At 46.7% G+C, this 22768-nt stretch overlaps 5 protein-coding genes and 3 pseudogenes across 6 annotated transcripts; 1 reads left to right on the top strand and 7 right to left on the bottom strand.

The window, feature by feature from the left end:
* The first annotated feature begins 345 nt into the window (after positions 1 to 345).
* LOC101778982 (auxin-induced protein 15A) lies at positions 346 to 1237 on the top strand. Its single transcript, XM_004972937.2, has one exon. The coding sequence runs from the start codon at positions 432 to 434 to the stop codon at positions 714 to 716; it is 285 nt and encodes a 94-aa protein (XP_004972994.1). The 5' UTR covers positions 346 to 431; the 3' UTR covers positions 717 to 1237.
* Positions 1238 to 4792: 3555 nt separating this feature from the next.
* LOC101786245 lies at positions 4793 to 5967 on the bottom strand. Its single transcript, XM_022827711.1, has one exon. It carries the CDS (start codon positions 5530 to 5532, stop codon positions 4813 to 4815), a length of 720 nt encoding a protein of 239 aa, XP_022683446.1. The 5' UTR covers positions 5533 to 5967; the 3' UTR covers positions 4793 to 4812.
* A 670-nt stretch (positions 5968 to 6637) lies between these two features.
* LOC101778569 lies at positions 6638 to 11799 on the bottom strand. 2 transcript variants are annotated; one of them, XM_022827361.1, is made up of 3 exons: positions 8168 to 8411; positions 7886 to 8012; positions 6638 to 7798 (listed from the first exon to the last, which is right to left on the bottom strand). In XM_022827361.1, exon 3 carries the CDS (start codon positions 7654 to 7656, stop codon positions 6784 to 6786), a length of 873 nt encoding a protein of 290 aa, XP_022683096.1. In that variant the 5' UTR covers positions 7657 to 7798; positions 7886 to 8012; positions 8168 to 8411; the 3' UTR covers positions 6638 to 6783. The 2 variants fall into 2 exon arrangements, with proteins under 2 accessions (XP_022683096.1, XP_022683097.1); XM_022827362.1 differs by lacking the exons at positions 7886 to 8012; positions 8168 to 8411 and adding an exon at positions 11778 to 11799.
* LOC111257567 lies at positions 9017 to 11754 on the bottom strand. The gene has a single exon (XM_022827363.1). The coding sequence runs from the start codon at positions 11381 to 11383 to the stop codon at positions 10679 to 10681; it is 705 nt and encodes a 234-aa protein (XP_022683098.1). The 5' UTR covers positions 11384 to 11754; the 3' UTR covers positions 9017 to 10678.
* A 1400-nt stretch (positions 11800 to 13199) lies between the features above and the next one.
* Positions 13200 to 14899, bottom strand: LOC111255713. The gene is made up of 3 exons (XM_022827448.1): positions 14658 to 14899; positions 14385 to 14510; positions 13200 to 14293 (listed from the first exon to the last, which is right to left on the bottom strand). Exon 3 carries the CDS (start codon positions 14044 to 14046, stop codon positions 13345 to 13347), a length of 702 nt encoding a protein of 233 aa, XP_022683183.1. The 5' UTR covers positions 14047 to 14293; positions 14385 to 14510; positions 14658 to 14899; the 3' UTR covers positions 13200 to 13344.
* A 624-nt stretch (positions 14900 to 15523) lies between these two features.
* LOC101777754 lies at positions 15524 to 16873 on the bottom strand (annotated as a pseudogene).
* A 2822-nt stretch (positions 16874 to 19695) lies between these two features.
* Positions 19696 to 20415, bottom strand: LOC105913480 (annotated as a pseudogene).
* Positions 20416 to 22001: 1586 nt separating this feature from the next.
* Positions 22002 to 22684, bottom strand: LOC101777344 (annotated as a pseudogene).
* Positions 22685 to 22768: the final 84 nt, after the last annotated feature.

The raw sequence follows: 22768 nt of genomic DNA, 5'->3' as shown, positions 1-22768 counted from the left end.
TTGGTGCAAGGTACAATGCATCCGTACTGTTGCCCAGCATGCGTCTACTCGACTAAGGCAGGCAGCTACTTGCAGCAAGATCATGTCGATGATAGATGCTGCGAGAAGACACTTTTAGGCATGCGTGCAGTGGACCATGTGACGTGCCCCCAGCTTGATTGCCAACAAGAAACTGCTACGGCACATACTGCAAGTGGTGCCACTACACTGCTTCCATTCTTGATTGCCTAAAGTTGTTTTTGTTTATTGCTAAGCATTGATCGCTGAAAGGTTGGCTCCATGATGATCTGACCTATAAAAACGAAGCCTTGGCTCTCACAACTCTTCCAACTCACTCTTGAACAATCGGATAAACTAGCAAGCTCAGTTCTCACCCTTCAATAGCCAGTGAACTTCGACTCGTGTGGCCATCATCAAGGTAGAAGCTAGAAATGGCGGGGAAGCTGGGGCATCTGCTGACGAGGTTGCACCTGGCCCGGAGCCGGTCGCCGTCGGCGGCGGCGGACGTGCCGAGGGGCCACCTGGCGGTGTACGTCGGCGAGGGGAGGAAGCGGCTGGTGATCCCGACGGCGTGCCTGAGCCACCCGGCGTTCGTAACGATGCTGAAGCGGGTGGAGGATGAGTTCGGCTTTGACCACCGATGCGGCGGCCTCACCATCCCCTGCGCTGACGAGGGTGACTTCGCCGACATCGTCGGCGGCATGGGCGTGCATTGATCGTTGGATTCCACTTCCAATGAGGACGGATCCTTTTGTCGTTGAGGAATAGCTTATTCTTCTAGGAATGCAGTAGTAGTACTAGGCAGATTGGGCCTGCTTGAACCCTGTAATTCTGTAAAGATCATGATTGGAATGAGATCTTCTCTCACGGTCCAGCCTCCATGAACTGGGTTGCTGACAGCCAGCATCGTTCAGACAACGAACGGAGAGCATCTTCAGCCAAGCACCATCACTCTGTCCTACACTCCTACTGCAAGTACAAGCTCAGCTTCTCCTCCTCGGGCGGCACTTTTCTCGCGCCGTGAAGTAACATCTACTGGACTTGCAGCCATGATCTGACTAGTAAGAACACGACCCTTTTCGTGACTAGTAGTAAGAGCATGACCCTTTTCGTAAGAACATCTACGGCAGTTGCAGCAGAGCTGCTGGGCAAAGCTGAAGCCGAGAGGCGTGAGTGGTGCAAGCTTGGGCGGCTGGGAGGAGAGTGAGGGAAGCAAGAGGCGGCCCAACTCGGCGGCGCTCCGGTGAGCCCCGGCGTGCGGCGGAGACGGCGTCCTGGCGACCCCACGGGGGGCGGACGGTGTTTCAGATACCGACCGGGTGGACGGTACCGTCCACCCCCTGGGTGCCTACCAACCGTCAGATGGAGCTCGTGCGACCCACAATGACCGAACCGCAAGCGAGTCCCGATTGACCGAACCGCGAGGCCCCGAGTCCCCGACCCGCCAGGGAGCCAGGGACTCCGTCCGTGACCTGCGCTCTGCGCGTCGCCTCGCCGCCGGAGTGCCGCCACGTCTCCGCCGCTACTGCTCGCCCCGTTCACCGCGGCCCATGGATTCAAAAGCCAACAGGACGAGCTGAAGGCAGAACGCTGGCGCTGGCTAGCTGCCGGTGATGCTCCGACGAGCGTCGTCGCCAGCGTCGAGGCCTCCCGAGGCGCGCGCGGCGTCGGTGGACGAGGACCTGCTCGCTCGGCTCGAGGCACCTGGCGACGACGTTGCGGTGCGCCCCGGACGCCTGCCGACGAGGCTTCGTCTAGCGCAGCTCCTCCGAAGAAGGATTGCTTGAGGCGTCCAAGCGCGCCGATCCCAGGCAAAGGGCAAAGGGTCATGGTGTCATCCCTGGAGAGCTCCTCGTCGACCGACCACTCGATCGGCCGGTGGAGCACCGCGCCACGGCGTCCGGCGTCGACTCTGTTTCTGACGAGGCAGAGCGCCTGCGGCCTCCTTCCGGGGGTGGACGGTATTTCATTTACCTTCCACCCTGGGGCCCTGCCAGCCGTCAGATCGCGGTCCAAATTTCAACTTGCTGCGCTTTGACCTGGTCGTTTCCCTGCCTCGACGGCATGGATCGCGCGGCACGGCGACGGCGCCGCTGGAGTTTCCGCCGGCGGTCTCTCCGCCGGCTTGTGGGGCATCGGCGGCGTCAGGCGTGGTTCCAAGTAGCTAGGCGGGTCATGGTGTCAATCCCTGGAGAACTCCTCGTCAACCGACCACTCGATCGACCAAGCAGCTGAAACTGCAAGTACAAGCTCCGGTTCTCCTGAGGGCGGCGCTCTTCTCGCGGCAAGAAATCGCAGTCGTCTACGATCCTTGTGAATTGTGACCGTTGTCCTCGGAGCTAGAGCTCTGATAGTAGGGGCGGATCGACTTCGAGTGGCGCGAGGTGGAGCAGCTGGACGTCGAGCTGGGGCGCGGCCGAGTCCGGCAGCGCTCTCTGGAAGGGGAGGAGATCGGCGAGAAAAGCGGCGGGCGCAGCACGTCGTCGAGCGGTGGCGGGAGCGGGAGGAGCTCACCGACGGTCAACACGAAGACTGCCATGGTCAACTCTGAGAGGGCCTTAGTCAGCACATTGTTTCAAAAGACCCCATAAGATGGATCGTGGATAACAATCGCGATCCCGATTTTTGCATTAAGCCCCCCTAAACTCCCGTCCACCGGCGGCAGCAGCTGCGGCGGCGGTGTTATAGGCTTGCCGGAGTCGGAGTGCTGTAGCGGATCTTTCACCCGCACCTGCCCTTCCTCGTCTTCTCCTCTCCTCCCTCTCCCCCGCCTCCCGGCGGTGCCGACCGCCGAGGCCTCGATGCGGAGGAGGCTCACAGGCGAGCGTTCCTGTGGCTTCCCCGACCCCGACGCTCTGCGCCTCCGGACGTCTGGACCAATGTAAAAGGCTGCATCTTCAATTGGTTTGGCGGAGCAGAAATCGCTTGGATCTGAATGTCGTCGTGCAGCTTTTGCCTGTTGTTGCTCGAGTCTTGCATTCGGACTTCAGTTGATAGTTAGCCTCTTGAAAAAAAAAGGAGATGTAGTGCATAGTTGTTTGGTTGTGTGAATCGGCTGGAAACATCAAAATCACCTACTTACTTTGCATATAAAGATGCTTGGCAATTTAAACAACAAAATGTAGGCGGTAGTAGTACTACTAGTAGCAGCATCTTCAGTATGAATGAATGCTTGACTGTTTGGGGTCTTTCGAAAAAAAAAAAGAATTGCTTGACTGTTTGGATCAAATGTCATGAACATAGCCTCAATTCTCAATTCCACTCTCAAGAGCAACAAATGTGCAATTCCAACTCCTGCAATTTCTCATCTTCACAGACAATGCATCTCTTATGGGATATATATTGGAGACCACAGACCATATGCTAGAACATGGAATCACAATTTGTTTCAGCAAAAGTTGCTAGAACAAAGATGGCAATCTCTCTGGCTTCACACAAGATTTTTATGATCCTGCAGCTTTCCTGATCAGCTACAGGGGACTTCTTATTGATCTTCTTGAATGTGACACAGGTGTAGGCCTGTTGGCCTGAAATTCTCTTGAGAGCCAGCAGCATGTCCATGATGCTTGCTTTGAGCTCGGAGAAGCTATCTTGCAATGCATTGCAGATGTTAAGCAAGATCAGAGATCACTTCAGCTCTTCTTCCACTACTTTCCTTTGTTGTGTAATCTGGCTAATAGGTCAATACACGAACTTGCCATTGTAATTATAGACTTTTCCATGCTTTCTCAAATCGTGACACATGGTTTTAATTGTTGCAGAGGATTAGATGATTACTGCCTTCAAGCTCTGCAGCTGTTTTTCAACATTGATTTCATTGGAGCAAGGTCTGGAAGGCACATTAGCGGATCTGAGGTTGCAGCCATGGTTGTATGGGAAGTTTTAGTTATTTCCTTTACCTAGAAGTGCAAGGAAGAAGAGGACCTACACTGCAATGGTGCCGACCAGGTATGGCTTGCCTCTATATATATTGAAACAAGGAGAAGAAGTGTCATTGTTGGCCTTGTGGACAGATATGATCTTACTGATAATGAGGTACTCTGTTGATGCAACAAAATGCGATGCTCTTCTATCATATCCCAACCAAGCGTGCAAGGCATCTAGACAACCATATCAGGCTATCATGTCCTAGTTACTGGTAGCAAACTTGTGCACATGAGCCAAGGTATTGCTGAGCATGAAACGAAATGGGAGAATAAGAGCTGTCCTGTTGGCATCGCTGGAATGTGAGTTTTGCAATCTCAAGATGATGAACACACTAGGTTATTTTTTATTTTTTCCCATTAGGTCTAACTGAATCACATTGTCATGTTTCAAGTATTGGCAGCATGAAGCAGCATGGCAGCTTACTCTAGTATGCTTGCTGCTGTCATATATGCCCTTCGTGTCATTCCATTTGACTTTTGAACAATTAAGAATTGTTAGCTCAAATCTCATGGATAAAACTGGCATGCTATGAGTTATGGGAGCATGATCCACTTTACAAGGATCTTGTGCCTGTTGTTGAGCCACATCCCATGTGAATTAGCAGTGATCATCTCATTTACAGACATGAACTTTCTACTAAATTTTTATGGTTGCCAATAATAGTGAGCATCTTTTGAGTAAATTTACCTCCTTTTACCGATCAAACTTCAAATGAAGGATTAAGGAAAAGTGTAGGACTGACAACTTGAAATGAATCAAAACTTCCTTTCATTTTGTTGAGTATTTTCTGTACACTATTATATACATCAAGATTGTTTCGTAACCAGCAGATCCTCTAAAAGGCGGATGCTGATTGCAGGGGATCAGACTTGTTGTATGATCTATCTACAAGCAAAGAGCATTCAGAAGAGAAACTCTGCTCTGGATCAATGTCCTGAACAAAGCCTCAACTCCGCTCTCAAGATCAACAATGTCCAACTCCAACTCCGGCAATTGCTCCTCTCCACAAACAACTCTTCTCTTCTGGAATGTCTTGGAGACCAGAGACCACTTGCTAGAACTTGGCGTTGCAATTTGCCTCGTCAACAGATGCAGCGAGGACTCTAGCATGGAGACAGCAATCTCCCTGGCTTTAGACAACAGCTTGACCACCTTGTAGCTTTCCTGATCAAATATATCAAATTTCTTGCTGATCCTCTTGAACTGTTTCTGTGCCTTCTTTGCCAATCGGATGTGGGACTGGATCATGACTTGGACAGCTGCATCATCTCCTCTCTTGAGAACCAGCTGCATGTCCAGGATGTTTTCCTTGAGCTCTCCAAAGCTCTCTTGCATGGTGTTGCAGGGATCGAGCAACACAAGCGAGCGTTCCAGCTCCTGCTCCACTGCTTTCCTCTGCCGTGTAACTTGGCTGCTGGGTGAGCATGCAAGCTCTCCTATGTAGTTGTAGATGTCTCCAAGCTTTCTAAAACCATCGCACATGGTTCCATTGGTGCTAGATGATGAGGAAATTGTTGCCTTCATGCTCTGGAGCTGCTCATCAACGTCGATTTCGTTGGAGCAAGGGCTGGAAGGTACGCTAGCAGATCTGAGGTGGTAAGCCATGGTAGTAGTGGAAATTGTGGTGCTCTCTTGTTCTCTAGAATTGCTTCCATGGTGACAACTAGGCTATAGTTCGCCTCTTTATATAACCAAACAACATGAAGAGATGGCATCATTGATGGTATCGACAACAGGAATCTCATGTATGGGAGGTGCTGTGCAGCTGCAACAAAACCACCGATCTGCATGACAGGCTGATGCTTTATGTTTGCCTGTTTGTTTAGGCAAGAGGCAATTTGGTGTGCACGAGTGAGTAGTTTATGTTACATCCAGATCATGACATGGTTGAGGCAAGCTATGAAATAGGAGCTGAAGAGCTGTCTCCGATGCTTGTTGCTGAATGCTGGTGAGTGTTGGAGGCAGCAGTTGACTTCATTGCTCATGTGGTCATGCCTGCTAGACTGTCTCCTGGTTCTTAAGAACCCTCATGCAGTATTGCTGCCGTGTTTTTTTTTGTTTAATTGCAGCGTGTAGCATCTTTGGCAATCTCAATTCTCAAGATGATCCTCATACGTGTCGTATAATATTGTGGCATCACTAGTGTATTTTGTGCTCCTGTGGCAGCAGCAATAATCATCATAAAAAATTAAAAGTTCAGTCTACTGGATACATCATCTCTTATCTGGTTGCTAAACAGTTGCCTATACGAATTTACTATGCATCATTCATAAAAATTGTTAGATAATTTATTTTGGATGATCAGGTTATTCATAAATAGACTGAAGTACATAGCGAGTATAATTTCCTGAGATATACAACATTAAGAAATCCATATGTATTTATTTTCCTAGGGATTAACACTCATCAGTAACTAAGAGATCAACCCTGGTGGTTTGGAGCTGGCATGTTTATGCATGGAGAGCAAGATCCACTATAAAGGATCTTGTGCTTGCTGTTGAGGCACAGCTCATGTGAATAAGAATATCATGACCGACTCAACTAATTGTGAGCACTGACTGAACAACCTGTATTTCTATAACTATGTAATAATGGTGAGAAAAACAGTATAAATTTTATGTATTGTCTTGATTCCCTTTATATGATGCACAAAAAATTAGGCAAACAGAAACTCCCATAAAATTCTTCACAAGAGAAAGGTCACAGGAAATGGATCAAAAACTTTGCTTCTTCATTATCTAATTTTCTGTACACTTCCTTTCATATATATGTACATCAAAAATTTGCTTCTAGATCAGCAGATCCTCTAAAAGGCGGATGCTAATCGCAAGGGGTCAGAATTGTTGTATGATCTGTCTACAAGCTAAGAGTATTGAGAAGAGAAACTCTGCTCTGGATCAATGTCCTGAACAAAGCCCCAACTCCACTCTCAAGATCAACAATGTCCAGCTCCAACCCTTGCAATTGCTCCTCCTCGCACACAACTCTCTTCTTTTGGAACGACTTGGAGACGAGTGACCACTTGCTGGAACTCGGCATCGCGATTTGCTTCGAGAGGAGATTCAATGTCGATTCAAGGATTGACACGGCAGTCTCTCTCGCTTCAGCAATCAGCTTGATCACCCTGCAGCCTTCCATGTCAGAAGCAGTCTTCTTGTTGATCTTCTTGAACAGCTTCTGTGCCTTCTTGGCTGAGCGTGAGTAACACTGAACCCTGGTCTGAAGAGCAGCATCATCTCCTCTTTTGAGAGCCAACTGCATCTCTTGGACGCTGGTCTTGAGCTCCACAAAGCTCTCTTGCACGGCGCTGCAGAGGTCAAGCAGGACGAGGGAGCGCTCGAGCTCCTCCTCCACTGCCTTCCTCTGGCTGCTGGGTAAGCATGTGAGCAGCTCATCGATGCGGTCATAGATGCTCCCGAGCTTGCTCAGACCACCAACCATGGTTTCGATGGTCGCTGAAGGCGAAGAGACGGTTGCCTTCAAGCTCTGTAGCTGTTCCTCAACACTGGTTTCATTGGAGCGAGGGCTCGAAGGCACACTCACAGATCTCAGGTGGCAGGCCATCCTTGGAATTGATGCTCTGAAGCTACTGGGAGTATGAGAGAAAACAGATCGAAGGCAAGCTGCTGCAATGGTGTCTTCCGGGCTTCGGCTTCCTTGTTTATATAGCGAAAAAGAGGTGGAGGCAATTGCCCAGCTGAACCAGCAGACAACAAGAATAATTCTCATGTGTACTCAAGTGCTCATGCGCTGCAACCGAAGCCACCTCCCAAGAATCTCATCGCTCATCGATCTTGATTACGAGGCTGTCATGTCTGCATTATGGGTAGCAATCTCGCCTGCACGGGTGAAGGGCCGTCGAGACTAGCATCTGGTCCAGATCGTGAGATGTGTTAATCAAACCTGCAAGGCTGCAAGTTGCCGGTGGAGAAACGAACAGATAGTTGACTTGGCTCACCTCCAGCTCCAGGTTCCCAAGCATTCCGATCCGGTGGATCAATTGAGAGGCGTGCCGTGTCTCCCAGCCGTGGACCTCTGCATTGGGTGCTCGCTCGCAGCGAAGCGTCCTCGATCACCACGTGTTCCTGCAAATATGCAGGTCCTGAATGATTGAACTTACAATCGCGCTGTCATGTCGCCATTAGCAGCTGCCGCGGATGCACACGCTTGCCGCGGATAATTTCTCGGAAGGGGGAACAGGAGGAGTTGGTGATGGAAAGGGGAGGGAGGCGACGCTGACCAGATCGTCGCCGGAGTCTTCTGTTGCGGCGATTGAGAGCGGCGGCATCGCCGCAAGCCCGCAGTCAGCGGCGGGTGTGCCGCCCCGCCGGTGCCCTCGCGTATCTCGCCCACAAGCGTCTCCACAAGCCTCCACCCGCGCGACTCCTCCCGCCGCCGGCGACCGGAAGGGGATCGATACGGCCGTGGAACATGGCACCTTATCGGAACACTTTTGCATAGAACCCCCTGATTCGGATCGCGATTATTCGATTATTTACATAAACAACCCTTATTTGGATCGCAATTATTAATCGCGATCCGATTATTTACAATAAACCCCCCAATACCGGACCTGGCATTTTCCAAATTCCTCCCTATTTTTGTGCCTGCCATCTTTCAGTCGCTCTTCCCCCATGGCCGTTGCCCCCTTCACATCCGCCGACAACCGCCGCCCTCGCCGCCATCGTCATGGTCTTGCCGGAGAGCTGCGGCCGGTCTTGGGAGGGGATCTTCCGGTCGCATCTGCGTCTCCTCGTGCTTTCCTCGGCCAAATCATGCATCCATGTTCCGGCGGCGGCGAGGTGCCTTGGCGTGAAGCCGTGGACCCTGGTCGGAGCTCAACGGTGAGGTTCTCCTGTCGTTCTCGTCGCGCATTCATCTCAGGAACTACACCTTTGGTTTTGGCGGAGCTGAACCTGTAAGGATTTGTAAGCTTTCTTGTGAAATTAGTTCTGCAATCGCTTGGCAAATGGTAATTAACCTGTTATACTACACTGGAAACATGAGTTGTTCTGCATAAGTTAAGATGCTTGGCAAAAACTTTTCTTATTTACTTACCCAGAATGTTTTATGTGCTGTATGCAGGGGGCTTCTGGCTTGCCTATTGATGGACTCTATGGAGATTTGAATCGTGTTAAATGGCAATGATACAAAATGTAGACGGCAGTGACATCTTCAGTTGGAATGCCTGGCTATTTAACTGCATTTACTGAAGAAATGGCGTCGTTGGCAGTATCCATAGCGAGAATCTCATTGATAGAAGGTGCTGTGCTGCTGCAACAAAACCACCTATCGGCATGACAGGCCGATGCCTTTTCCTTTGTTGTTGTTCAGGTAAGCGGCAAAATGATGTGCACGAGTGCCTAGTTCAATGTTTGGGTCCAGATCACGACGTCTGTGAGCAAGCTATGAAATGGGATAAGGAGAGCTTTGCCGATGCTGGTTGCTACGTGCTGCCGTGCTGGTGGAGCAGTTGACTTCACAGTTCAAGTGTTCATGGCTGCTGCTCTGTTGCCTGGTTCTGATGCATACACATGCATAATAGCTGGCATCTTTAGTTTCTTTATTCCTAAACAAAAAGTGTTGCAGCATCAAGCATCTGTCCCCCTGAAGATGATCCACGTATCTGCTGTAGAAGTTTTTGGATTTGCTACTGCATTTTGTGTTCCAAATTAAGCTTATCACATTGTCATGCTTCAGTTATCACAAAAAAAAAATTCACCATGAAATTCGGTCTAGTGCATGTGTTTTCTGTATTGGTGTCTTGTAAGTTATCGGGTTGCTAAACACTTGCCTATACTAATTTACCATGCATAAGTCAAATATAGTTTTGCTGGAAAGAAGCAAAATAATAGAAAAGAAGAATGTAAAGATCCGTCAATTTATTTTGGTAGGTCTAGTTATACGGACACAGATTAGCCATATTCATAAATAGGCAAAAGTAGATAGTATAGTTTCTTGAGAAAATAAAGCATTAAGAGAACCATACATTTTTATTTTCCAAGGGAATCAACACTCATTGGTAGGGATGAAAACGGATCGGATACGAACGGATATTGCGGATATAAATACAGATAGTTATTTTTTTTGGATCGAATTCGGATACGAATAGTGACAAGATGTATCGAATATTGATATTCATCCTATTCGGATCTTAGGAATGCAACTTTGAGTATCCGGATTCGAATATGGTACGGATATTGAATGTCCGGATTCGGATACGAACTTACCATTTGAGTGTCTGAACCTTTTCGGTCGGACGAACGGATAGATAATATCCATACCACTTTCATCCCTACTCATTGGTAACTACAATAGAACCTCTCATGGTTTGGAGCTGGCATGTTTTAGCTCTGGAAAGCAAGATCCACTGTATCAGGATCTTGTGCTTGCTGTTGAGGCACATCCTCATGTGAACAAGAATATCAAGACCAACTCATTAGGTAACACTGAACAACCTGTATTTCTAAAATAGTGGTGAGCAAAGCCATAAAAGTTTTATTTATTATTTGGATTCTCTTTATATGATGTAAAACATATAGGAATCACAGGCAAGAATGAACATCATAAAAGTAGTCACACGAGAAATATGAGCTGACAACAGTAAATGGACCAAAAACTTTGCCTCTCGGTTGAATAATTTTCTGTACACTTTGTATCATATATATGTACATCAAAAATTTGTTTGGATGATCAGCTAATCCTCTAAAAGGCGGATGATGATCGCAGGGGTCAGAGTTGTATGATCTCTCTACAAGCTAAGAGTATTCAGAAGGGAAACTCTATTCTGGATCAATGTCCTGAACAAAGTACCAACTCTGCTCTCGAGATCAACAATGTCCAGCTCCAACCCTTGCAATTGCTCCTCCTCACACACAACTCTCTTCTTTTGGAATGACTTGGACACGAGTGACCACTTGCTAGAACTCGGCATCGCAATTTGCTTCGACAGGAGATGCAATGCCGATTCAATGATTGACACGGCAATCTCTCTCGCTTCAGCAATCAGCTTGATCACCCTGCATCCTTCCTTGTCAAAAGAAGCCTTGTTGCTGATCTTCTTGCACTGCTTCTGTGCCTTCTTGGCAGAGCGGGCATAAGACTGGACCCTGGTCTGAACAGACGCAGCATCTCCCCTTTTAAGAGCCAATTGCATCTCCTGGACGTTGGTCTTGAGCTCCGCAAAGCTCTCTTGCATGGCATTGCAGAGGTCAAGCAGGACAAGAGAGCGGTCGAGCTCCTCCTCCACCGCCTTCCTCTGGCTACTGGGCAGGCATGTGACCTCGTTGATGCGGCTGTAGATGCTCCCGATCTTGCTCAGACCATCAACCATGGTTTCGATGGTCGCTGACGGTGAGCAGACGATTGACTTGAGGCCCTGCAGTTGTTCCTCAATGCTGGCTTCATTGGAGCGAGGGCTTGAGGGTAAACTCACGGATCTCTGGTGGCAAGCCATGCTTGGTATGGGAGAAGCTACGGAGGCGAAGCCTCTTTTCGCTGGAAATGGAAGAGAAGGCAAGCTGCTGCAATGGTGTCTTCCAGGCTTCGGTTTCCTTCTTTATATAGCGAAGGGGGTGGAGCCAATTGGTCTGCTGAACCAGCAGACAGCAAGAATCATTCTCATGTGTGATCAAGTGCTTATGCACTGCAATCGAAGGCTCGCAAGAACCTCATCGCTCATTAAACTTGATTAGGAGGCTGTCATGTCTGCATTATAGATGGCAAACTCGCCTGCACGGGCGAAGGTGGCGTCGAGATTAGCATCTGATTCAGATCGTGAGATACTGATATGGATTAATTGAACTGCAAGTTGCCGGTGGAGGAACGAACAGCTAGTTGACTTTGCTCACCTCCAGCTCCAGGTTCCCAAGCAAGCCGTGTTTCATCACCTGATCCCGATCCGGATATTAGGTTTGCCACTGCCATGTGCCAGCTGTTCAGCTCTGCAATTAGTTCTGCAAACGCTTGGTAACCTGTTATACTCTGGAAACATGGGTTGTTCTGCAGCATAAGTTAAGATGCTTGGTAAAAAAAAAATCTTAATTACTTACCTCCAAAGCCAATGAAGTGTTTCTAAGATTAGTTTTATGTGATGTATGTAGGTGCCTCTGGCTTGCCTATTGGATGGACGCATGAAGATTTAAATCTTGTTAAATGTCAACGATACAAAATGTAGACGGCAGTGACATCTTAAGTTGGAATACCAGACTATTTAACTGCATTTACTGAACAAATGGCGTCGTTAACAGTACCGACAGCAAGAATCGATAGAACGTGCTGTGCTGCTGCAACAAAACCACCTATATGCATGACAAGCTGATGCCTTTTTCCTCCTTTGTTGTTCAGGTAAGCAGCAAAATGGTGCGCACGAGTGGTCGGGTGCCTAGTTCAATGTTGGGTCCAGATCATGACGTTATTGAGCAAATATGCAATGGGATATGAAGAGCTGTGCCGTGCTGGTGGAACAGTTGACTTCATTGTTCAGGGCTGCTGCTCTGTTGCCTGGTTCTGATGAATCCTCAAATATTTGGCATCTTTAGTTTTTTGTTCCTAAGAAAAAAGGCATTGTAGTATCAAGCACCCTTGGCAACCTGAAGATGATCCACGTATCTGCTGTAGAAGTTTTTGGATTTGCTAGTGCATGTTGTGCCAAAAATTGAGCTTATCACACAGTCATGCATACATTATCTGTATCGGTGTCTTTTAAGTTATCTGGTTTCTATTTTTTTTTCAAAAAAAAAATCTGGTTTCTAAACACTCGCCTATACTAATTTACCATGTCTGAAAGTAGATAGTTTTGTCTGAAAGACCAAAGTAATAAGAAAAGGAAATGTAAAGAACCATCGATTTATTTTGGTAGGTCTGGTTATACATACACAGGTTAGCCATGTTCATAAATAGACTAAAGCAGATAGTATAGTTTCTTGAGAAAATAAAGCATTAAGAGAACCATACACTTTTATTTTCCAAAGGAATCGATACTCATTGGTAACTACAATATACCCTCTCGTGGTTTGGAGCTGGCATGTTTTAGCTCTGGAAAGCAAGATCCACTGTATAAGGATCTTGTGCTTACTACTGAGGTACATACTCATGTGAACAAGAATATCATGACCAACTCATTAGGTAACACTGAACAACCTGTATTTCTGTAATAGTTGTGAGCAAAGCCATCCAAATTTTGTTTATTGTTTGGGTTCCTTTATAAGTATTATGCAAGAATGAGCACCATAAAATTTATCACAAGAGAAATATGAACTGACAACAGGAAATGGACCAAAATCTTTGCCTCTCAATTCAATCATTTTCTCTACACTTCGTGTCACATATATATGTACACAACAAAATTGTTTGCTGATCAGCAGATCCTCTAAAAGGCGGATGCTAATCGCAGGGGGTTAGAGTTGTATGATCTGTCTACAGGCTAAGAGCATTCAGAAGAGAAACTCTGCTCTGGATCAATGTCCTGAACAAAGTCCCAACTCCGCTCTCAAGATCAACAATGTCCAACTCCAACTCCTGCAATTGCTCCTCGCACACAACTGTCTTCTTTTGGAAGGCCTTGGAGACGAGTGACCACTTGCTAGAACTTGGCATCACAAGTTGCTTCGACAGGAGGTTCAATGTCGATTCAAGCATTGCCATGACAATTTCTCTTGCTTCAGCAATCAGCTTGATCACCCTGTATCCTTCCTTGTCAGAAGAAGCATTGTTGCTGATCTTCTTGCACTGCTTCTGTGCCTTCTTGGCAGAGCGGGCGTAAGATTGGACCTTGATCTGAACGGACGCATCGTCTCCCCTTTTAAGAGCCGACTGCATCTCCTGGGCACTGGTCTTGAGTTCCGCAAAGCTCTCTTGCATTGCGTTGCAGAGGTCAAGCAGGACGAGAGAGCGGTCGAGCTCCTCCTCCACTGCATTCCTCTGGCTGCTAGGCAAGCATGTAACCTCGTTGATGCGGTTGTAGATGCTCCCAATCTTGCTGAGACAATCAACCATGGTTTCGATGGTCGCTGAAGGTGAGCAGACGATTGACTTGAGGCCCTGAAGCTGTTCCTCAATGCTGACTTTGTTGGAGCAAGGGCTCGAGGGTACGCTTGTGGATCTCTGGTGGTAAGCCATGCTTGTATGGGGAAACAAGCTGCAAATGGAGGAGAAGGCAAGCTGCTGCAAATTGCGATTGTGTCTTCCAGGCTTCAGTTTCCTTCTTTATATAGCGAAGGAGGTGGAGGCAATTGGTGGGTTGAACCAGCAGACAGCAAGAATCATCCTCATGTGTGATCAAGTGCTGATGCGCTGCAACCGAAGCCACCCAAGAACCTCATCGATTACGAAGCTGTCATGTCTGCATTATGGGTAGCAAACTCGCCTGCACGGGTGAAGGGCCGTCTGAGATTAGCATCTGATCCAGATCGTGAGATGGATTAATTAACCTGCAAGTTGCCGGTGGAGGAACGAACATCTAGTTGACTTTGCAGGTTCCCAAGCAAGCCGCGTTCCATCACCTGATGCCATGTCCTAGCTGTTCAGCTCTGCATCGTGTGCTCGCTCGCAGCATCGCTCCCTCGTTTCAGGTTGTTTTCACGCTGTCATGTTCGCAATTAGCAGCAGCAACGAATTTGCTCGAACGTGTAAGGTGCGCACGCTCACCATGGATAAAAAATTCTTTTTCGGATGGGAAAAGATAAAAAAATAATAAGAGAGAATCTGGGAATGGGAGAGTCGAGGCTCACCAGATCGTCGCCGTAGCGTAATGCTCGGTTGCGGCGACTGGGAATGGCGGTAACCACCCCATGATTTTTGCGGCGAACACGCGACGGCAGCGGCGGCGACCCTGGGGGTCTTGCCGCCGATGCCCTCGCGCCTCGGTGGCCAGGGGGTGTCCTGCCGGAGGTGGCGAACTTGACTCTCCATCCAGAACAGGGGTAGTGGAAGCCGCCTCCGTCTCCGCCACTCCCGCAGCCGGCGACGGGGAGCGCCGCTGCCACAAAAATGTGCATCTCAATCGGAACCTCGGCCACATATTTGATCGCGAAGGCTACTATTAATCGCGATCCAAATAATTACATAAAACCCCAAATCGGGTCCGGCATTTTCCAAATGAGTCATCTTTTGCGCCTGCAATCCTCCACGCTCTTTCTTGCCTCGCCGTCGCCCACATTCCCGTTCGCCGACGGCCGCCGACCCCGCCGCCGGCGACATGGACCTGTCGGAGGGCTGCATTCGATCTGAGAGCTGCATTCGATCTTGGGAAGAGATATTCCGGTCGCATCTGCCCCTTCTCATGGCCTTGTGTTTTCCTCCGCCAAATCATGTATCATTGCATCCATGTTCGGGCAGGAGCCGTGCGCCTTGGTGTGGACGCTCGACGGGAGGCTCCGGTCCCACCGCGCTCTACTTCACCGGCCGTCTGAAACCGGAGCCACGCCATGGAGCTCCTCCAGGACTGGAGGTAAAGATTACACGGTTCGGATTACTAGGATTTAGATGTATTCTGCATCTTTTACTTACTGCTGCTTGCATCTTGTGACATGATTCAGGTTATATTTGTTTGGGAGATTGCTGCAGATGGTAGTTATTTTCACTCCATTTACTCAACTTACTTCATTGGAGGAAAAATGGCAAAGTGCTTTCTTAAGTGTAATAATTCTTTGCAAAAAAGAAGACGAATCGAATATGACATCAGGAAATGGACCAAAAACTTTGCTTCAAAATTGAGTAATTTTTTCTGTACACTTTGTATCATATACACATCAAAATTTGTTTTCATGATCAACAGATCCTCTAAAAGGCGGATGCTAATCGCAAGGGGATCAGACTTGTTACATGATCTATCTACAAGCTAAGAGCATTCAAAAGAGAAACTCTGCTCTGGATCAATGTCCTGAACAAAGACTCAACTCCACTTTCAAGATCAGCAACGTCCAGCTCCAACTCCTGCAATTGCTCCTCCTCACAAACACCTCTCTTCTTCTGGAATGTATTGGAGGCAAGAGACCACCTGCTGGAACTTGGCACCACAATTTTCTTTGACAAGAGATGCGATGAGGATTCCAGCATGGAAGCAGCAATCTCTCTGGCTTCAGACAACATCTTGATCACCCTACAACTTTCTTGATATGTTGCAGTGGACTTCTTGTTGGTTTTCTTGAATTGTTTCTGCGCCTTCTTGGTGACACGGATGTACGAGTGGATCTTGGCTTGGACAGCTGTATGATCTCCTCTCTTGAATGCCAACTGCATGTCGAGGATGGTTTCCTTGAGCTCAGAGAAGCTCTCTTGCATAGCGTTGCAGAGATCGAGCATGACAAGCGATTGCTCGAGCGCTTGCTCCACTGCTTTCCTCTGCTGTGTAAGTGGCTGCTGGGTAAGCGCACAAGCTTGCTGATGGTGCTGTAGACTTCTCCAAGGTTTCTTAAACCATTGCTTATGCTTCCAATGGTCGTTGAAGACGAGGAGATGATTATCTTCAAACTTTGCAGCTATTCCTCAACATCAATCTCATTGGAGTGAGGGCTGGAAGGCACACTAGTAGATCTGAGATGGCAAGCCATGTTTGTAGAGGAAACGCTACTGCTTTGTTTTTCCCTGGAAACAGAAGAAAAGAGAAGCTGCTTCTATGGTGTCTTCTTGGCTATGGGTTTGCCTCTATATACTGAGAGATCAAGTTGAGATGTGCCTTAGTCTATTTGTGATGAGTGATTGACTGGATGATTTGAGGTTTTTCTGGTTGTCCATATTTCATATGTGCATGATTATGCTAACGACTAACCGGAGGTGTGGTGTTGTGTAAGTTGTGTTGTGGTGTGTGTAAAGCATATCTTATGTGTTTGTGTCTGTTGGCTTGGATGTGCAGGTGTTGGATGCGACATGGCGGTTGATGGCATGAGGTGAAGGTCAAGTGAAAGGTTCATGCTGATGTACTAGGGCCGTGAAGGGTGGACACGAGTAGGCTTGGACCAAGGGACCCGAGGAGTCCGGGCGGAGTCATGGGCGATCCACATGGTGCATGGAAAAGCAAGAGTACACGACATGGAGACAACGTCGGTCGAGTCCAGCGGGACGGAGGCTCGTCGAGTAGGCGGCCTGAGAGCGGGAGCGAAAGACTTGGAGGCGTCGAAGGCTTGGCGGAGGTTGGACACGCGTCGACATCGGTGAGTCACGTCGGGTGAGGCGTGCAAGAGGGTTTGATCGGTTTGGCCTCAAAACCGAGGGTGAGTCACGCATATAGGGTGTGCAAGAGGGTTTGACCGATTTAGCCTTAAAACCGGGGGCGAGTCCGGTGCAGCCGAAAGATGTCGAGTTGGAGGACGAGTGACACCATCGCGAAGCTTGCGTCAAGGCAAAGCGAAGTCGTGAAGGCGCTGGGTCTGTTCGATGTACCGAGAAAAAGTTGGACGATTTTACCCCTATAGGGTATTTGGGTTGTATGGTTCATGTAAGAGCATTTTATACATTTGCCAAATGCGTATATATTTGTGGAGTGGGCTGTTGGGGCAGCTACATCTCTTGGGCTCTTTGGTGGTGGGTTTCTCATTTATTTGTGAGAGCCTTTGGGTGAGAGAGAGTGAGAGAGATGAGAGAATCTTTGATTTGATCTTTTTGTCATCCAAAGCTTGAGTAGAGTAGGAGTGGCTCGTAACCGAATATGGTGGTGTAATCCAAAGATCACTTTTGGGCTCATATATTATATCCTCTTTGAATTTGAAATTTATCTTTTCGGTATTTTTGGAGGTATTTTTGGGGGATTTCTTGTTCTTCGCATTTGGCTTCAAATCCCATGAGATCTATTGGGGGTTTTGCTTGTTGGGATCCTTATGAGCAACCTTGTTGTGATTTCCCCTCAAATCCCTTACTAATTTGGTCTAGATTTGGATTTCCCCGAAATTCATGTTCTCTTGTGTTTTTGATGAAAATCATGAAATTCAAGGTGAAGTATTGATCTTTTTAAGGAGATATTTTGGGCAAAGACTTACTTCTTCTGAGTGAACCTTTGGCTAAAATTTCGTGAAGTTTGGACGTCATTTGATCGAGTTTCCATTTTCTTTGAATCTTGATCTGCGCAGGAAAAACAGGAAGTTCCGGTTTTGGAAAATAGGAAGTTTCGATTTTTGCAACTTACTTATTTTGGGAATTGACCTTGTTATTGGAAAGTCACCCGCGGACCAGCAGCTTGCGTAAGTTCGGCAGCATCTGCTTGGCTTGTTTACTTATGAATGTTTAACCATCAATTTCATGCTACGGGAGAAATGATTAGGCAATCATTACTTGATCAATAGCCAGTTAGCTTTGCAAGTTGCTTCCTGTAGCTTTGCGATGAGAGTGCAGTACCTAATTCTTTGCATGCTTAGACAAGTGAAGGTTTAGTAGTAGTTTTGCTTTCCTCTTGTGCAAGTTTTTCGGTGCCTCGATTTGCTTTGCTTTCGCTATGCTTTGAGCTTTTCTAGTTGTTTCTAAGGTGATCTTGTCATGAGTTAACTTGTTTCATCTTGGTGATTAGGAGCAAGGTTGTTTGGGTGGCAATCGAGATATAGGCCTTGTTCTTGGAGAGAATTAAAAAAAAGCTCCCATTTACCCCCCACTGGTCGTCAGTCCCGGTCCTTCACAAGCCATATTTGTAGAGGAAACTCTAGTGCTTTGTTTTCCCTGAAAACAGAAGAGAAGAGAACTGCTTCTATGGTGTCTTCTTGGTTATGGGTTTGCCTCTATATATAACAAAACAAGCCAAAGAAGTGGCATCCCTGACCTTGTAAACAGTAAGAATCAAATTAACAATGAGATGTCATGTTGCTGCAACGAAGCTAGCTATTTCCCTGACAGGCTGATGCCCTTTTTTTGTTTGTTCATCTTGAGAGGCATCTCTAACCGTAGTTGAGCTTATAATCAGTGTCATGTCTCGATCAGAAGTGGCAAACTCATTGCACGAGTGTGTACTTTAATGTTTAATTCAGATTGTAAGACCGGTGAGTTAGATTTGCATCTAACCTCTATAGTAAAAGAGACACAAATTAGACAAATAGTTGACTTAAGAATTCACAATTCTACATGTGTTCGTTTATTTTTCTAAAAAGAACCTGCTTAAAAAGAGATTCTTCATGTGGGATTGCATTGCTGGCATGTTTGGCCTATACTTACAGTATTTAGAATCTGAATATTGTGATTTCAAGATGATCCACATGATGTTTAAATTAATTATGCATTGGGTCTAACCGAATCGTATCATCATGTTCCAAGTATTGGCTACAAGAATCAACATGGCAGCTTACTATGGTGCTGGTTATTGTCATATTCCTTGCATGCTATTCCACCTTCCTGAAACTGGCATGCTATCTGTTGTTGAGAGCAAGATCCGGTTTATAAAGATCTTATGCCTGCTGTTGAGCTACATCCCATGTGAACATTAATAGTGGCCATCTCACCTCTTATTTTCAAATACAGACATGAGCTGCTACTAATTGTTTTCATGATGCCAATAATGATAACATCTTTAGAGTAAATTACTTTTCACATGACCAAGCTTCAAATGTGCCCCCAATTCCAGGTGATTCTTTAACCGTTTAACTGTTTATCTGTTAACCTTGTCAAGTTATGGGAAAATTAATGAAGAGAGCACACAATTTGACAGCATGATATGGATCCAAACTTTGCTTTCTATAACCAATTTCTTTCTATATACTTTCTCTCATATGTACATCAAAATTGTTTCGATGATTAGCAGGTCCTCAAAAAGTTGGATGCTAATCACAGGCGGTCGGACTTTGTATGATCTATCTACAAACTAAGAGTATTCAGAAGAGAGACCCTGCTCTAGATCAATGTCCTGAACAAAGCCTCAACTCCACTCTCAAGATCAACAATGTCCAACTCTAACTCCTGCAATTGCTCCGCCTCGCACACAACTCTCTTCTTTTGGAACGTCTTGGAGACAAGAGACCACTTGCTAGCACTCGGCACCTCAATTTGCTTGATCAAGAGATGCAATGACATTTCTAGCATGGAGATGGCAATCTCTCTGGCTTCAGACAATAGCTTGATGATCCTGCAGTTTTCCTGATCAGCTGCAATGGACTTCTTGCTGATCTTTCTGGACTATTTCTGCTTTTTCTTGTCCAATCGGATGTTGGACTGGATCATGACTTGGACAGTTGCATCTTCTCCTCTCTTGAGAGCCATCTACATGTCCATGATGCTCCTCTTGAGGTCTTCAAAGCTCTCTTGCATGGTGTTGCAGAGATCGAGCAAGACAAGTGAGCGCTCCAGCTCTTGCTCCACTACTCCCCTCTGTCGCGTAACTTGGCTGCTGGGTAAGCACGCAAGCTCACCAATGTAGTTTTAGACTTCTCCAAGCTTTTTGAAACCATCACACATGGTTTCAATGGTCACAAATGATGAGGAGAACATGGTCTTCATGTTCTGGAGCTTCTCATCAACATTGATTTCGTTGGAGCGAGGACTGGAAGGCACACTAGCAAATCTGAGGTGGTAAGCCATGGCTGTAGCAGAAGACGTTGTGCTTTGTTTTCCTCTAAGAACGGAGAAGAAGAGAAACTGCTGTGATGGTGTCTCCTTAGCTGTGATTGCCTCTATATATAATGAAACAAGCCAAAGAAGTGGCATCTCTAACCTTGTAGACAGAAAGAATCCCATTGATAATGAGGTGTTGTGCTGCTGCAACAAAACCATCTATCTACACGACAAGTTGATGCCTTTTCTTTTGTTGTTGTTCAGGTAAGCAGCAAAATGATGTGCACGGGAGCCTAGTTTAATGTTGGATCCAGATCAGGACATCGATGAGTAAGCTAAGCAATGGGAGATGAAGAGCTATGCCGATGCTAGTGGAGGCAACAGTTGACTTCAATTCTTGCCTGCTGAATCATCATGTGGCACCTTTGGCAATCTCAAGAGAATCCACATGCAGCATGCCAAATTTGCTGGTGATTTTGTAATCCTAATGAAGATTATCACATTGTCAGGTTCGATTAATCGGCAATAGGAATCATCATGAAAATTCAGTCTAGTGCGTACGTGCATGGCCGTAATATTTTTATACCTTGCACCGCTGTTACTATCCATTTTGCCTCTCCATTTGACTCTCTATCCAAGTAGTCAAAAAGATTCCTTCCATATTGAGTTGCTCATTCCAACGGACTATCCATTTCCCACTCTCCAAATCCCAATAGCTAGGTTCCTCTCTAAAAATATACACTCTCCTCCACTCCAACAGCCTCTCCATTTCGCACTACAACAATCTCTTCATTCTAGCAATTACTGTACGTGGGACCACACTTTGGCAAGATAATTTGACTTGCCAGAGGCTTGCCAAGTTTGGTAAGTGTGAGGGAAAGTTTGGCAAGTTGGATGGGATAGAGAGCTAGATAGCAACTCTGTTAGATCACGATTTTCTTACTGACTTGCTAAATTTTAGCTTAGCAAGTTGGATAGCAACTCTCTTGGAGTTGCTCTAACACTTGTTTAATGGAGGTTGTTTTCTAAGATTGTAATTTCCTGAGAAATACACCTCTTAGAGAATTATTGCTTTGTTGCGCAGGATTCAACACACGTTTGTAATTGCTTAGGCATCGGTTTCTTGGAAGTTGCATGTATTAGCTATGGAGGGTAAGATCTACCTTGAGCATCTCTAACAGACTATCCATTTTTACCTCTCCATTTGAGGTACACCCTGTGCTTGCTGTTGAGGTACATCTCATGTGAACAAGAATATCGCGACCAACTCATTTTCTCTACTAATGATGTGTATTTCTAAAACAGTGCAATCATCTTGAGCGAATTCCTCGAAATTATTTCTATTGTTTAACTTCCTTTGTATGCTTTAAAACAAAACATTTAGGCAGCATAAACATTTGGGATACCATAAACAAAGTAAAATTCTTCACGAGAGAAAGAAGAACAGTGAAAATCTTCAACAGGAAATAGACCAAAAACTTTGCTTCTCAGTCAAGTAATTTTCTGTACACTTCCTCTCATACATATATACACAACCAAAATTGTTTGCATGATCAGCAAATCCTCTAAAAGTCGGACGCTAATCGCAGGGTTAGGGTTGGTTCATGATGGATCTACAGGCTCAGAGCATTAAGAAGAGAGACTATGCTCTGGATCAACCTCCTGAACAAAGTCTCAACTCCGCTCTCAAGATCGACAATGTCCAACTCCAACATCTGCAACTGCTCCTCCTCACACACAACTCTCTTCTTCTGGAATGGCTTGGATACAAGAGACCGCTTGCCAGAACTCGGTATCACAACTTGCTTCGACAGGAGTTGCAGTGTTGATTCCAGGATCGCTACAACAATCTCTCTTGCTTCAGACAACAGCATGACCACCCTGCCTCCTTCAATGTAAGAAGCAGCCTTGCTGTTGATCTTCTTGAACTGCTTCTGCGCCTTCTTGGCTAAGTGGGCATAAGACTAAACCTTGGCCTAAGAGCCAATTCCATCTCCTGGACAATGGTCTTGAGCTATGCAAAGCTCTCTTGCATGGCACTGTAGAGATCGAGCAGGACGAGAGAGCGCTCAAGATCCTCCTCAGCCGCCTTCCTCTGCCTGCTGCTAGGTAAGCATGTGAGCTCGTCGATGCAGCTGTAGATGCTCCCCAGCTTTGTTAGGTTGTCGCTCATGGTTTGGACAGTCACGGAAGGCAGAGCGATGGTTGCCTTTAGGCTCTGTAGCTGTTTCTCGACACTGGTTTCACTGGAGCGAGGGCTCGAAGGCACACTCGCGGACCTCAGATGGTAGGCCATGGTTGCAATGGAAGCTGTGATGAGTCTTTTCGCTGGGAACAGAAGAGAAGGCAAGATGCTACTGCTGTTGCTGCAATGGTGTCT

Source organism: Setaria italica, chromosome VI (genome assembly GCF_000263155.2).
Source record: "Setaria italica strain Yugu1 chromosome VI, Setaria_italica_v2.0, whole genome shotgun sequence".
NCBI lineage: Eukaryota > Viridiplantae > Streptophyta > Magnoliopsida > Poales > Poaceae > Setaria > Setaria italica.
The sequence above is the reverse complement of the archived record's forward strand: the minus strand, read 5'-3'. Positions and strand labels throughout refer to the sequence as shown.

What these genes read in the sequence shown, in the direction of transcription:
- LOC101778982 (XM_004972937.2), top strand. Translation starts at nt 432, where the DNA reads ATGGCGGGGAAGCTGGGGCATCTGCTGACGAGGTTGCACCTGGCCCGG.
- LOC101786245 (XM_022827711.1), bottom strand. Translation starts at nt 5,532, where the DNA reads ATGGCTTACCACCTCAGATCTGCTAGCGTACCTTCCAGCCCTTGCTCC.
- LOC101778569 (XM_022827362.1), bottom strand. Translation starts at nt 7,656, where the DNA reads ATGAGAATTATTCTTGTTGTCTGCTGGTTCAGCTGGGCAATTGCCTCC.
- LOC111257567 (XM_022827363.1), bottom strand. Translation starts at nt 11,383, where the DNA reads ATGGCTTGCCACCAGAGATCCGTGAGTTTACCCTCAAGCCCTCGCTCC.
- LOC111255713 (XM_022827448.1), bottom strand. Translation starts at nt 14,046, where the DNA reads ATGGCTTACCACCAGAGATCCACAAGCGTACCCTCGAGCCCTTGCTCC.